General features: G+C 35.3%; 1 protein-coding gene across 1 annotated transcript in view; it reads left to right on the top strand.

Annotated features, from left to right (window-relative positions):
- The window catches only part of CFAP70 (cilia and flagella associated protein 70), a 175,136-nt gene that overhangs the window by 122,609 nt on the left and 39,198 nt on the right, over positions 1–13,329 (top strand). Inside the window, exons 17-24 of the mRNA XM_057505972.1 lie at positions 759–892; positions 1,016–1,131; positions 1,316–1,540; positions 3,863–4,018; positions 4,566–4,687; positions 6,117–6,269; positions 6,803–6,964; positions 10,126–10,215. Of these exons, the coding sequence (XP_057361955.1) occupies positions 759–892; positions 1,016–1,131; positions 1,316–1,540; positions 3,863–4,018; positions 4,566–4,687; positions 6,117–6,269; positions 6,803–6,964; positions 10,126–10,215 (1,158 nt within the window). The remainder of the gene's footprint in view (positions 1–758; positions 893–1,015; positions 1,132–1,315; positions 1,541–3,862; positions 4,019–4,565; positions 4,688–6,116; positions 6,270–6,802; positions 6,965–10,125; positions 10,216–13,329) is intronic.

The raw sequence follows: 13,329 nt of genomic DNA, 5'->3' as shown, positions 1-13,329 counted from the left end.
CTTTAATGGCTCATCCTATAGTTCTTAAATTTGGGGAAATATAAAAATGTGGGGAGTATAAGGGAGATGTTGCAATTCTTCAGCATGTGATGGTGAGTCCTCCAGTTCTGTTTTTTTTTTTTTAAGATTGTTTTGGCTATACAGAATCCCTTGAGATACCATATGAATTTTAGGATTTCTATTTCTGCAAAAAATATCATTGGGATTTTGATAGAGATTGCATTGAATCATAAATTGCTTTGGGTAGTATTGACGTCTTAACAATATTAAATCTTCTAATCCATGAACATAGGATATTTTTCCATGCATTTATTATGTCTTTAATTTCTTTCAACAGTGTTTTTCAGTTATCATTCATTATGAGGTGCTTTTTTTACATGTTTGTAGATAAGCTTACATTTGCCATCTCAAGACTATAATAGAAATGACTGTAATGGAATATTTCAAATGAACCAGAAAATGAATCTTTAAGTTCTCAAGCAATTGGATGAGTTTATGGGGATCAGAACACTGACACTAGGAAGCAATGACTTGAGGATTCAAATTTTAAATTATTTCAACAAATACTTATTGACTGTATACTGAAAGCCTGAATGATAACTGTACTAGGCATTCAGAATTTAGTAGTAATCAAAAAAGAAGTCATAGTTTCTGCTTTCATAGAGCTTATGGAGTGCTTATTGTGTGATGTTACATGCAGAAAAAAACATGACGTAGTATTACAATAACCTTGGTCCTCCTGATGCTTTGTGTGGTAGAGGTTGGTCCGTGAGCCTCAGAACCTGGAACACTGGCTGGATTATGGTGCCTTCTGCCTCCTAATTGAGGACAACATCAAAGCACAGGAGTGTTTCCGGAAAGCCCTTTCCCTCAACCAGAATCATATCCACAGGTATGGGTGGAAGGGAGATGAAGAATGAATATGAGCACATAGTTTCTATATGAACTTGTCTTTGTCCTGTGATTGTGTCATGGGACCATGTCCTGTAAAGCAGTGTTTTTGGTCTCTTCTCAGCTTGTTGTTGTGTGGTGTCCTGGCTGCCCTGCTGGAGAACTATGAGCAGGCAGAAATTTTCTTTGAGGATGCTACTTGCTTGGAACCAACTAATGTTGTAGCGTGGACGTTACTTGGTATGGTATTTTTCTGTGATAAGAATGTGTTTTCTTCCCTTTCCACTCTTTAACGGGCTCATCCTGTAGTTCTTAAATTTTGGGAAATATAAAAATGTGGGGAATATAAGTGAAATGTTGTAATTCTTCAGCATATGATGGTGGGAAATTAGTCACATTTATTTCAGTATCTTTCTTTCTTCAGGTTTGTACTACGAAATTCTAAACAATGACATTCGAATGGAAATGGCATTTCATGAGGCCTCCAAACAGCTTCAGGCACAAGTGCTTCAAGCACAAGTAGTGACCCAAAAGAGCACCGGTACTGTAGAGTACTTTGAAGGAGGAGGAAAAGTAGAATCCAGTGTTGGCCCTTGGGGAATTACTAGTGGTTCTTCCACAACAGCAATCAAGGTGGAAGCTCCAGCAGGTAGGACCATGGAATGGAAATGATGAGTGGCTATTGGGAAAGTTACTGTCCTTTTGAATAGGACCTTGCCCATACATAGTAGTACTTGGTAAATATTTGTTAAATGAGGTAGTAGGTGGAGTTTTGAGTTGTCCAGGTATACTAGGAAAGACCCCTTCTAAATATTTCCTCATTCATATGATTAAAACTCTGAAGCTTCTGTTTCTGTAAAGTTTTTTTTTAATTTTAGAGAATTTACTTTTCTCTACATACCCTTAAAGGTATATCATTCTAGCAGAGTAAATTTATTCCTTTTTTCTTCTCATTCTATTCTCCAACATATAAGGTCTTTCTCTTTTGATTCTTAAATTTATGTACTTATTTATGTACTCCCTTTTTTTCCTGTTCCTCATCCCCATTCTTCTTTCCTCCACTTTAGGAAATCACTCTAAAGTGTTTAATGTAACGTGTGTTTTTATTTATGTGTTTCTTGCATATGATATTTTGTTTATATGTTATTGCATATTGTTATTTTGTATGCATATATTTTCAGCAGTTTGTTCAATGTATAATTGTCATTTAATGAACTATGCATATTTAACATGTAAATTTGATAAGTTTGGCATATCCCATGAAAAAATAACCACAATCAAGACAATGAACATATCCAAAATTCCCAAAACTTTTCTTGGGTGCATTTGTAATCTCTTTCTCTTGCTTCCATTTCCAGATAGGAGCCAAGCAGCTTTCCATCACCATAGATGAGTTTGCATGTTCTAGAATTTTAGAATTCTAGAAAATACCTATAATTTTCTAGAATTTCTAGGATTAAATAGAATTGTACAATATGTCTTTTTTGGTCTGATTTCTTTTACTGAACATAATTATTTTGATATTTAAGTCTGTTGTTGCCTGCATCAGTAGTTCATCCCATTTTATTGCTAAATAGTATCCCATTGTATGGATATACCATAATATGTTTATTTACCTGTAGTTAGATATTTGGGTTGTTTCCACTTGGGGAGTATTAAAATCAAGCTGCTATGGATAGTTGTCTACAAGTCTTTGCATGGACATATACTTACATTTCTGTTGAGTAGATAACTAAAGAGTTGAATGGCTGGGACTATGGATTATTTAGCAGTATACTTTTTATTTTCTAAGTATTTTTCCCTATATCTTTAAAAATTTTTTCTAATTTAATTTCATTGTGGTTACAAAACATACTATGTATAATTTGAATCCTTTTAAATTTATTTTGACTTGTTTTATCATCAGCATATGGTCTGTCTTGATAAATGATCCATATATACTTGAAAATAATGTATTCTGCTGTTGTTGAGTGGAGTGTTCTATAGATTTGTTAGGTTTAATTAGTTGATTGTGTTTTTCAACTCCCTATATCCTTCATTTTAATAGTTCTTCTGGCTTAAAACTCTTCATCATAATCTTCTTCTCTTTTTGCCTATGGAAGAATAACCCTAGCTGTCAAATACAAATACAGTCTAGTCCAATGTACCTTTCCCTTAATTTTCTCTATGTAATCCTCAGTGCCCATTAAAATAATGAGCCCACGACTTACATGCCTTGCCAATAGCAAGCCCCCATCCTTGAGTGTCTCATCCCTCTCTACCTATCCAATTTCTACCTATTTTCCAAAACCATATCTTTTGCTGTAGCTGAGAATGACCTCTTCTGATTAGGAGACAGCTGGCACTTATATTTTCCTGCCTATAACTCCTTTTTATTTTTATGTGCCAAACATTTGTTTATTTTAGAGGTAACATGACATGTTTAAGAGCTTCAGCAAATTTTTAACTTCTCTGTGATTCACTTTGTTTAAAGGAGCATAGTAAATATAATATCTCATAGTGTCTAGAAAAATTAATGAGATTATATATTAAAGTCTTTAGTGCAATACCTAGCATATAGTCATGCTCAAATATAGCTGCCGCTGCCACTATTATCATTATTATTATTAAGATGAACCAAATTCCTAGTTTTATTATTATCTAAAGATATATCTCCTCATCTGAATTCTTGAGATTCTGAGTTTAGAAAGTAACTTTAATAATAGATATCTGTTTGACATTATGACTTGGGTTGGCAGCAGGGTTGGACTAGCAGTCATAGTGACAGAAGCTTGCTGTGCACTGAGTTTATATGCTTATACTCTTAAGTTATTCTGAAATATAAAATGTTTGCAAACAAGTCCATGCAATATTTAGGGAATATGTTTCTTATGCTTTAAAAATTAACTGTATTTTGTCTCCTGTAATAATCTTTTAATATCCAACATAGGAAGGTGTTTTCTTGTTTTCCTATTAAAATTTATCTATTTAGGTCCAAGAGCTACATTATCCATTCAAGATGAATTTTTTGAAGAATCCTCCAAACTGCAGTCTGATTCACGAGAACCCATTCTGTCTGTTCAACCTCAATATCCAACTGTCAGCCAAAAGCCATCCAACACATTACTTGAGGTATCAGCAAAAAAAGGTAATTAGGAATAAAGATTTCCACTTGAAAGAGGGGCATAAACAAACTAAACAAGATGAAAACTCTATGATTACCAAAAAAGCAATCTTAAATTGTTTGAAGTTGATTAGTTTATATGTCCTATTGCCTGAATCCCTTCAAATGAGGCTATGCTCTGAAATCCAAACTCAGTAATGCACCTCCTCCAATAGGCAAGGATTATATGCTCAGAGAAGTAGCTAACTGAAGACCTATGGTTTTCTAACAATGATTTTTTATTTTTAGAATATCTACAGATTGTGTTTCACATTCAAGAAAATTGGGATACTTTTAAAAAGGCTCTTTTATTTGGTTGTGACTTACATTTGGAACCACCACATAGATTAACCTAGAGAACCCTTAATATCTCCTCTTTGAGGAATCATTGCTATAGAGCAATAATGCTTTCCATATTATAATCTCTCTTGTTTATTAGATTAAAATACTTTCCATGCTACATTAGTGTATCTGAGCTTCTGACATTTTTCTTTACATCTAATCATCTATTCTTTTAATATAATATTTTCAGAAGCATCAAAATGTCAAGATTCATCAACTCGTTTTCATCCCACCTCTTATGGTGTTTCCCAAACTCCTACCACTATCTTCATGGAGACCATACGCTTCTTGATGAAGGTCAATGCTGTGGAGGTCAGAATATTTGGAAAGGGGAAAGTAGATAGAAAGATTTTAGTAAACTACATATTTTATCCATAGTGATATCTTTGTAAGTTTAAATATGAATGACACAAATCAAATATGCTTTTGAGAGCACATGAACATCCAACCATTAACCATTCTCTGCAGAGAGCATCAGAATACCTCACTACATATCTGCTTCCTTCCAGCAGAGCAAAATCAGGTAGTAAGTCTCTTTATTATGGGAACTCATATTATGTGAGTGTTGGGGGTTCACAGGAACCTAATCATACCCTCTGCCCTTCCAGGTTCTGAACCAATTGGAAACAGTTACACAGGGTTATATGGGGGGATAAAAACATTAAACTTTTTTTATTGGTAAAACAAGACTGGAGATGTGACTGGTCCCATGGAGATATGATTTACCCACATACTCATAGGTGGAACAGCTAGAGAATTACAACCTCCTCCCAGAGAAGAAGAGCATCCTGTAAAGTTGACCTACCATGTGGGAAACAAGAAACATATCTGTGAAGCAAGCAGCAGGGGAGAGAGCAAAATCCAGGAGCCAAGAGAGTTGGCCCTGATCCTGCAGAGTACATGCTCCACTTGAGGGTGGGCAAGCTCAAGATAGGGCAAGAATTATGAACTGGGTGGGAGTGGGCCACAATAAACGGGAGCCTTTAACACACTAACCTTTTCCAATAGAGAAATGGTCTTTCTACCTTCCTAATTAAATAAACCACTATCCCCCCAATGTCAAAGAGCCAGAATGCAGATAGAAGAAACAGCTAAAGAGCTTCCCTCCAGTCTTTTCCTAAGAAAGTGTGAATGTCAGTGGAAGTTTATATGTTATAGGCTGAGATGGGAACAGAGGGAAAAGGTGGATTTCCCCTTTGTGCTTATCAAGTACATCTGATTTTGTCAAATTTGCAGGTCTTACATAGTATTAAGATAAAAGAATAGCAAAAAATATAAAACTGGTGAACATAACAAATATTTGAGAGTATGTCAGAAACAGACATTTATGTTTCTAAGATCCTGAGTGCAGAATTTTAGAAGGGGAGGTTTTTCCTCACTGTAAGATTCCTTGCAATTACAACCACCTGAAAGTGTCAGCTTGTGTAAATGGAGTACTTGATGAAGTGCTTTTGTCTGCCGCATAACAAATACATCTAGTATGATGACCAGCAAGACCAGAATTGTGCAACACCACAGATTATTCACTTGAAAACGTTTACATATGGCAACTAAGTAAAGACCTGGTAATGGATGTGCTGAATGTTCTTCAACTCTAGTCTTTTGAAGTTAATAATAATTTCACTCTATAATATGTTCCTTAATATTCATTATTAGAGACGTAATATTCAACCACGAGAGCTAATGGAACTAACACAATATAGCCATTTACATTGTCCTTATAATCTGATTTTCTTTGCAGTATGTGCACAGGGTGCTTGCACATGAGCTGTTATGCCCTCAAGGAGGCCCCAGCTGTGAGTATTACCTGGTGTTGGCCCAGACACATCTTCTAAAGAAGGACTTTGCCAAGGTAGAGGAATACCTTCAACAAGCAGCCCAGATGGACTACCTGGTAATAACCTTTGCTAGAGCCTCTTGAGTTTAGTTTGCATAAGGGATGACCAGGCTTTCTTAAAGGTGGTGATGTCACATCACTGGTAGATTTCTGGTTACCAGAGGAGCAGGTCATCAGCTATCAGTAAAATCATCTATCTATTTGCTTCTGTTTATTTTCCTTAATCAATCATGAGTTTTGCAAAGGGCAGAGAAAAGGAAAAGGATAGCCTGTTAATGTATAGTTTATCTATTTCAGGGTTTCTAGATTTCTATTTTTCTCATCATGAACACTCTCATGGTTATGCTTGAATGCTTTTCTTAAGATTTACCTGAAAGACAAAATGACTTTGAGGAGTGCAAGAGAGAAATGAGAGGGCAGACCTAGAAAAATATTTCCCAGTGCAACTGAATGGCCCTCTTTCTAATTGAGTGCTGATAGAAAACAAACAAACAAACATACTTAATCTAAATTTAAATGTTAAACAAAGATGATTAATGTGCTTTTAAGTACCACTTGTTCCATGTACTAACTGTTCTTCATTTTCTCAGAACCCTAATGTCTGGGGTGTGAAGGGCCATCTCTATTTTCTGAGTGGAAATCATGCTGAGGCTAAGGCATGCTATGAGCGAACCATTAGTTTTGTGGTGGATGCTTCTGAGATGCATTTCATCTTCCTGAGACTGGGACAAATCTATCTGGAAGAGAAAGAGGTAAGGGATAGAGAATGGGGAGTAACCATGTAAATCAGGTCATTATGTAGGACCTGACGACAGTTCAAGCATTAACATCCATCTATGTGGACTAAAAATTGTAATAGATAATGATACTTTTATATCAGATAACCAGTAATTAGAAGCAGGCTTCAAACCCAGGCAATATAATACTGAAGTCTGTGGTGGTAACCATTATGAACTAAAAGGTTGTTAAGAACTCGATAAGTGTTGTTTTAGCTAATTTTCTTTTATTAGCAGTAGTAGAAACATTCTTAGCTTAACTAAACTAATGGAAAGTGTCATGGGTTTAAAAATAACTTCTCCAAACTTCCTCCTCAACACAAAGGGTTATGTTTAATTCAGCTGAGGCTAACCCCATACTATAAGGCACCCTGAACTGTGCTCTCCCTAAGTCCTCTCCACATTTTAAGAACTACCCTGAGGCCTCCTAAAAGAAATGTTCTCTTATGGAATATTTCAAATATACAGAGTAAACAGAATAGTAGAATGAACCAACGTGGACCCATCATCCCACATCAACAGTTATCAGCATTCTGCCAAAGGCCTTTTGACTTCATGCTTTTGTTCTTACTTCATTGCATTTCTTTCCCCAGGACACCCAGTTGTTTTTATTTAAAATAAAACAACAGCAACAAGAAGTTACAATGCCTTATAATTTAAGAAAGAGGGTTCACATAGGCTTGAGAGAGAAAAGTCACTATTCCATTGCAGTGAAGTGAATAGGAAAGTGTTTTCTTCCTGATGTCATTGCAAGCTGCATCTTCACAGAGCTGATTTACACAGTCACTAGCAAGCAGTTCTTAGACTATGTGCTGAGGCTCAGCTATAGTTCTATCTTTCACACTGAATATGTAAGACAAGAAGTAGTCCTTGAGGACTACTTCTTTTGGAAGTTTGTTTTTGGGGGTTTTCTAAATGTCTCCTGTACTCCTGAGAGCTTCTAAGATGTTTTATAGCAAGGGAACAGAGATTCAGAATAATGAGGCTCTATCAAGTATATACCTTAGTTTAGATATTCTATATCTGTTATCCCACCACATTATGTCTTTTAAGTGAAAGGGAGTAATCCATAATTCTAGGTGGAATTCAGATAATCGTTTTGTTGCCCAGAACTTTCAGAGTAACTCCTTGCATCAGTTCTTACAGAGATTATAAATATCTTTGGAACTGCTTCCCTGTCAATGTCTTCTCTTTAATTTGGTCTATCATTCTTCTCTCATCAGTCTTCTTGCAATAGCTCCCTTAAAATAGATGTAAGAATACAATCCTAGCCCAGAATAGCCAACATAGCATTGAAAGAAAAGATTATAAATATCTTTGAAACTGCTTCCCTGTCAATGTCTCCTCTTTAATTTGGTCTATCATTCTTCTCTCACCAGTCTTCTTGCAATAGCTCCTTTAAAATAGATATAAGAATACCAACATAGCACTGAAAGAAAAGAACAAAGGTAGAGGACTGACCCTACCCAACTTCAAGACTTACTATAAAACTACAACAATCAAGGCAGTGCGGTATTGGCAAAAGAATAGACAAATAGATCAAGAGAGCAGAATACCGAGCCCAGAAATTGACTCACATAAATATAGTCAACTGATATTTGACAAAGGAGTAAAGGCAATACAATGGAGCAGAGATAATTTTTTTGATAAATGGTGTTGAACAATTGGACATCCAATGTGAAGAAAAAATCTAGACACAGACCTTACACCTTTCACAAAATTAACTCAAAATGGTTCATAGACCTAAATTTAAAATGCCAAACTGCAAAACTCCTAGATGATAACTTAGAAGAAAACCTATATGAAATTGGACATGGTGATGACTTTTTAGCTACAACACCAAAGACACGATCCATGAAAGAAAGAATTGACAAGCTAGACTTTGTTGAAATTAAAAACTTATGCTCTGCAAAAGACAATGTCAAGAGAATGAGAAGACAAGCCACAAACTGGGAGAAAATATTTGTAAAAGGCAAGTCTGATAAAGGACTGTTTATCCAAAATACACAAAGAACTCTTAAAACTCAGTATTAAGAAAACAAACAACCCAATTTTTAAAAAAATCCAAAGATTTTAATAGACATCTCAATAAACAAGATATATCAATAAGCATAGAGAAAGATGGTCCTCATTATATGCTATCAGGGAAATTCAAATTAAAATACAATGAAGTCCCACTACATACCAAAATCTGGCCAAAATTTAAAACACTGAAAACACCAAATGTTGCCGAGGATGTAGAGCAATAGGAACTCTCATTCATTGCTGGTGGGAATGCAAAATGGTACAGCCACTTTGGAAGACAGGTAGATGATTTCTTACAAAACTAAAAACATTCTTACTGTATGACTCAGCAACTGTATTTCTTGGTATTTACCCAAACAAATTGAAAATGTATGACCACACAGAAACATGCAGATAGGTGTTTATAGTAGCTTTATTCATAATGGCTTAAACTTGGAAGCAACCAAGATGTCCTTTAGTAGGTGAATGAATAAATAATCTGTTATACATTAAGACAATGGAATATTCCTTAGCACTATAAAGAGATAAGATAGCAAACCATAAAAAAACATAAAGGAAACCTAAATGCATATTATTAAGTGAAAGAAGCTAATCTGAGAAGGCTACATACTGTATGACATTCTAGAAAAGGCAGAAACTATGGAGACAATAAAGAGATCAGTGGTTTCCAGGGGTTTGGGGAAAGGTTGAGTGACACAGAGATTTTCAGGGCAGTGAAAATACTCTTAATAGTAGATATATGTCATTATACATTTGTCCAAACCCAAAGAATACATTACACTGAGTGAACCACAATGCAATTGTGGAGTTTGGGTGATGATGTATTGATATAAGTTCATCATTTGTAACAAAGGTACTACTGTAGTGGGACGCTGATAATGGGAGAGGCTATACATGTGTGGGGTATATGGGATATTTCTGTACTTGAAATTTTGCTGTGAACCTAAAACTGCTCTTAAAAAATTACATCTTTAAAAAAGACATATAATCCAAGGACTCATTTAACTTAGATTGGTCTGGAATGTAGCTACAGAAGCCCCATTATTATCCATGCAATGCAGTGTTTGAAGCTTCCAGAAGAGCAATAACTTAGTGGTGCTTTCTTTCTTCAGTACGAAAAAGCAAAGAAAACCTACCTTCAAGTCTGTAAGAGATCACCTTCATGCCTTACCTGGCTCGGACTGGGAATCGCCTGTTACTGGGTAAGAGGATGAAGGCTTGAGAGTAGGCCTGTGCATACAGCTGACCTTGATTCCTTGTCTTTCAAGAACTATGGGAGTTTGTAATGACAGGGGGCTGGCAAGCAGGGCAGTCTTCTCTAATGAAAACTTACTCTTCAAAGTTGTTTAGTAAACTAAATGTCAGTCTGAACTAGAAAAATAAATATTCGTAAAGAAATCCCACAAAAATCTGAACCAGGAAGCTATATAATAAAAAAAAATTCATTTTATTTGGTATAGAAGCTCATAATTTTATTACATTATCTATAGTGATATGGGATATGAAGAATCTATTAAATTTAAAAAATTGATTGATACTTTTTAGACTCTATGACCTTTCTGTATTCAGGAGGAGCTGCTGTTGCTCCTGGTAGACCTTTTGCTCCACCACCCTAAAATCTCCACTCATGCTTCCCTCCTTTCCTCAAATCTTTCAAAGAGGTGTACATCCTGCTGTTCTTGTCTAATTTCTTCATGTGTGTTCTTGATGCCATTTCTCTTCTTTTCTCCTAATACCTTACTCTCAATTTTTATTTTCTCCTTTATATACATTTTTTACCTTTCCTTTTCAGTCAGCTCTTTCCCCATATTTCTACCCTTCTTACTAAACAACAATGGTACCAACAACCTTCCTGGTCGTTATCCTTGACCAAGAGAGTTGTCTACACTCCTTGTCTCCTCTTCCTCATTGCTGTTTTTTATTTTTATCATACAGGTCATATATATCCATTATAGAAAATTTGAAAGATACAAAATGTGAAGAAAACATAAAAGTATCCCCAATCGCACCACTCAGTGATAACCACTACTAGCATTTGAATGCATTTTCCTCCCATCTTTTTCCATATATATGAAAGCAGTTTTAACATACAAATTGTAAATAATATATTTACTGCTTTGTAATCTTTTTTCTACTTAACAGTAAAACATTGGTATCTACTCACATCACCAACTAGTCTAAAACATGAGTTTTAATGACTGTGTGGTGTTCCCTGGTTTATATGCATAAGTAGACAACCAAGTAATTTATTATAAAATCAGGACACTTACGAGAATGAAACGGTTGCTATTAATAATTATGCTGGGACACATGGACTGTCCCAGACCAACTGGGACATATGTTCATTTATACATAAGCCATGTGCCCCCCGTTCCTTCTTCCTAGAAAGGATATGGAACATGTGTAGCTGTTAGAAAAGTGACAGCACTGTGTAAGGTACAAGAAACCAGCTAAGCAAATTATTCAGCATAAGTCATACTTGTATTTGTTTTGGTAGTATAAATAATATTTTCATTGAGATAGAAATTTTTTTAAAAATTGAGTTAAACCTTACCACTAAGATGTCTAAGTAATTCCGGTCCCCATCAACGTTTTAGTTATATAACTATATGTGGATATACCATAATTTATTTGCCTAACCATTCATTATTGGACATGTTGTTAGTTTCAACAATTATAGATAAAGCTGACATAAATATTCTTGGACATTAATCTGCTTACTTCTGATTATTTCCTTAGGATCATTCTTAAAGAATGTAGAGAATCTTAAAAATCTTTATAGTGTCAACTTGCCTTCTAGAAAGTCTATATACTGATCTATATTCTGCCAGAAAGTATGAGTCCATTTTACTGTTATCTCATACACAATGGGCATTATCATTTGCCAATTTGACAGGTATCTTAATTTGCATTTTCACCACTAATGAGGTTGAAATCATGTGATATGTGTTTTCTTTACTTGTGAATTAATCTTCATTTCCCAGGTCCCATTTACCCTTCCTTCATTGCAATTAGATGTATTCCCCTTATCATTTTGCTGAAACTTCTCTGACAGAAGTCCCCTGTAACATCCTAATTGCCAAATGGAATAGACACTTAGAGGAAGTCTCTGTGCCACTTAACCCTGTTTACTACTTCCTTCCTGAAGCCCTCTCTTCCCCTGACTTCCATAATACTGCATTCACATTCTTCTAGTTCTATAACTTTCTCTCTGGTATCTCTTTCTTGGCATTCTTTGCTCACTCCTAGGCTTTTATTTACCATAACTGTTGGGTACACCTCTGGGTTCTATAGTCAACCCTCTTCTCTTTTCACCTTATTTATTCTCCCTAAGACATATCATCTACCCCAGTGGTCTTAACTACCACTTATGCCCTAATGAATCCTAAACCTTCAGTTCATAACACATTTCAAATTCTGACCATTATATTGAACAGCATAATGTACAACTCCATCTGATGGTTCCCTAGGCACCTCAAAGAGTAGGTATCTAAAATGTGACCTATCTTATCTCTGAAGGACTCTCACTTTTATTAAGCCTTTACCTTTTCCTGTATTCCTGGTCTTGGCAAATGGAACTATAATGAACTCAATCAAGCCAGAAACTTAAAAGCTGTCCTAGTCTACTTCCCCCATCACTTTTAATTAGGCATCAAATATCCTATTGACTTTGTCTCCTGAATGACTTTTGAGTCTGTTGTCTCCTCTCCATCCCTATTTTTACAGCTCTCATCCCTTTTTTATCTGCTAGGGTAATCTCCTGTCCTCTTTCAATTAATCTCCCACATTGTTATCAAAGTGGTCTTTAAAATATGCAAATATCATATTACTCTCCTACTTAGCCCCTTCATTGGCTACCACTTGTTTCAGAATATAATTCACATTCTTTTGCATGAATATATATGATCTGCCCTAACTCTTTAATCTCATCACTTCCTTTATTTTCCCTTCTTTCTATCTCTCTATTTTCTTCATTCACATAGGTATACTTAAGAATTTCTTGAGCATGCTATGCTCTTTTATGCCTCCATGCCCTTCTATGTGATATTCCTTTTACCTGGAATGTCTTTGTTCACCTTGCATAACTAACAAACTCCTATTTATCCTTCAAGATTAACTTTAACAGTGTTTCTTCTCAGAAACTGTTCTGTAATTTCAGGGTAGAATTATTTCTATTTTCCTCTGTCCCTCTGCTAACTACTCATATATATGCTTTTACTGTAGAAATATTTATTCTGTATTGGGACTATTTATGTATTTGAGTTTTCTTTTCTTTTTTTTTTACATATCTGTCAATGAACTTTTTGAGGATGTGG

This window comes from Manis pentadactyla, chromosome 8 (genome assembly GCF_030020395.1).
Source record: "Manis pentadactyla isolate mManPen7 chromosome 8, mManPen7.hap1, whole genome shotgun sequence".
Classification (NCBI taxonomy): Eukaryota; Metazoa; Chordata; class Mammalia; order Pholidota; family Manidae; genus Manis; species Manis pentadactyla.
Note: the sequence above shows the minus strand (reverse complement) of the source record. Positions and strands in the feature narration are given on the sequence as shown.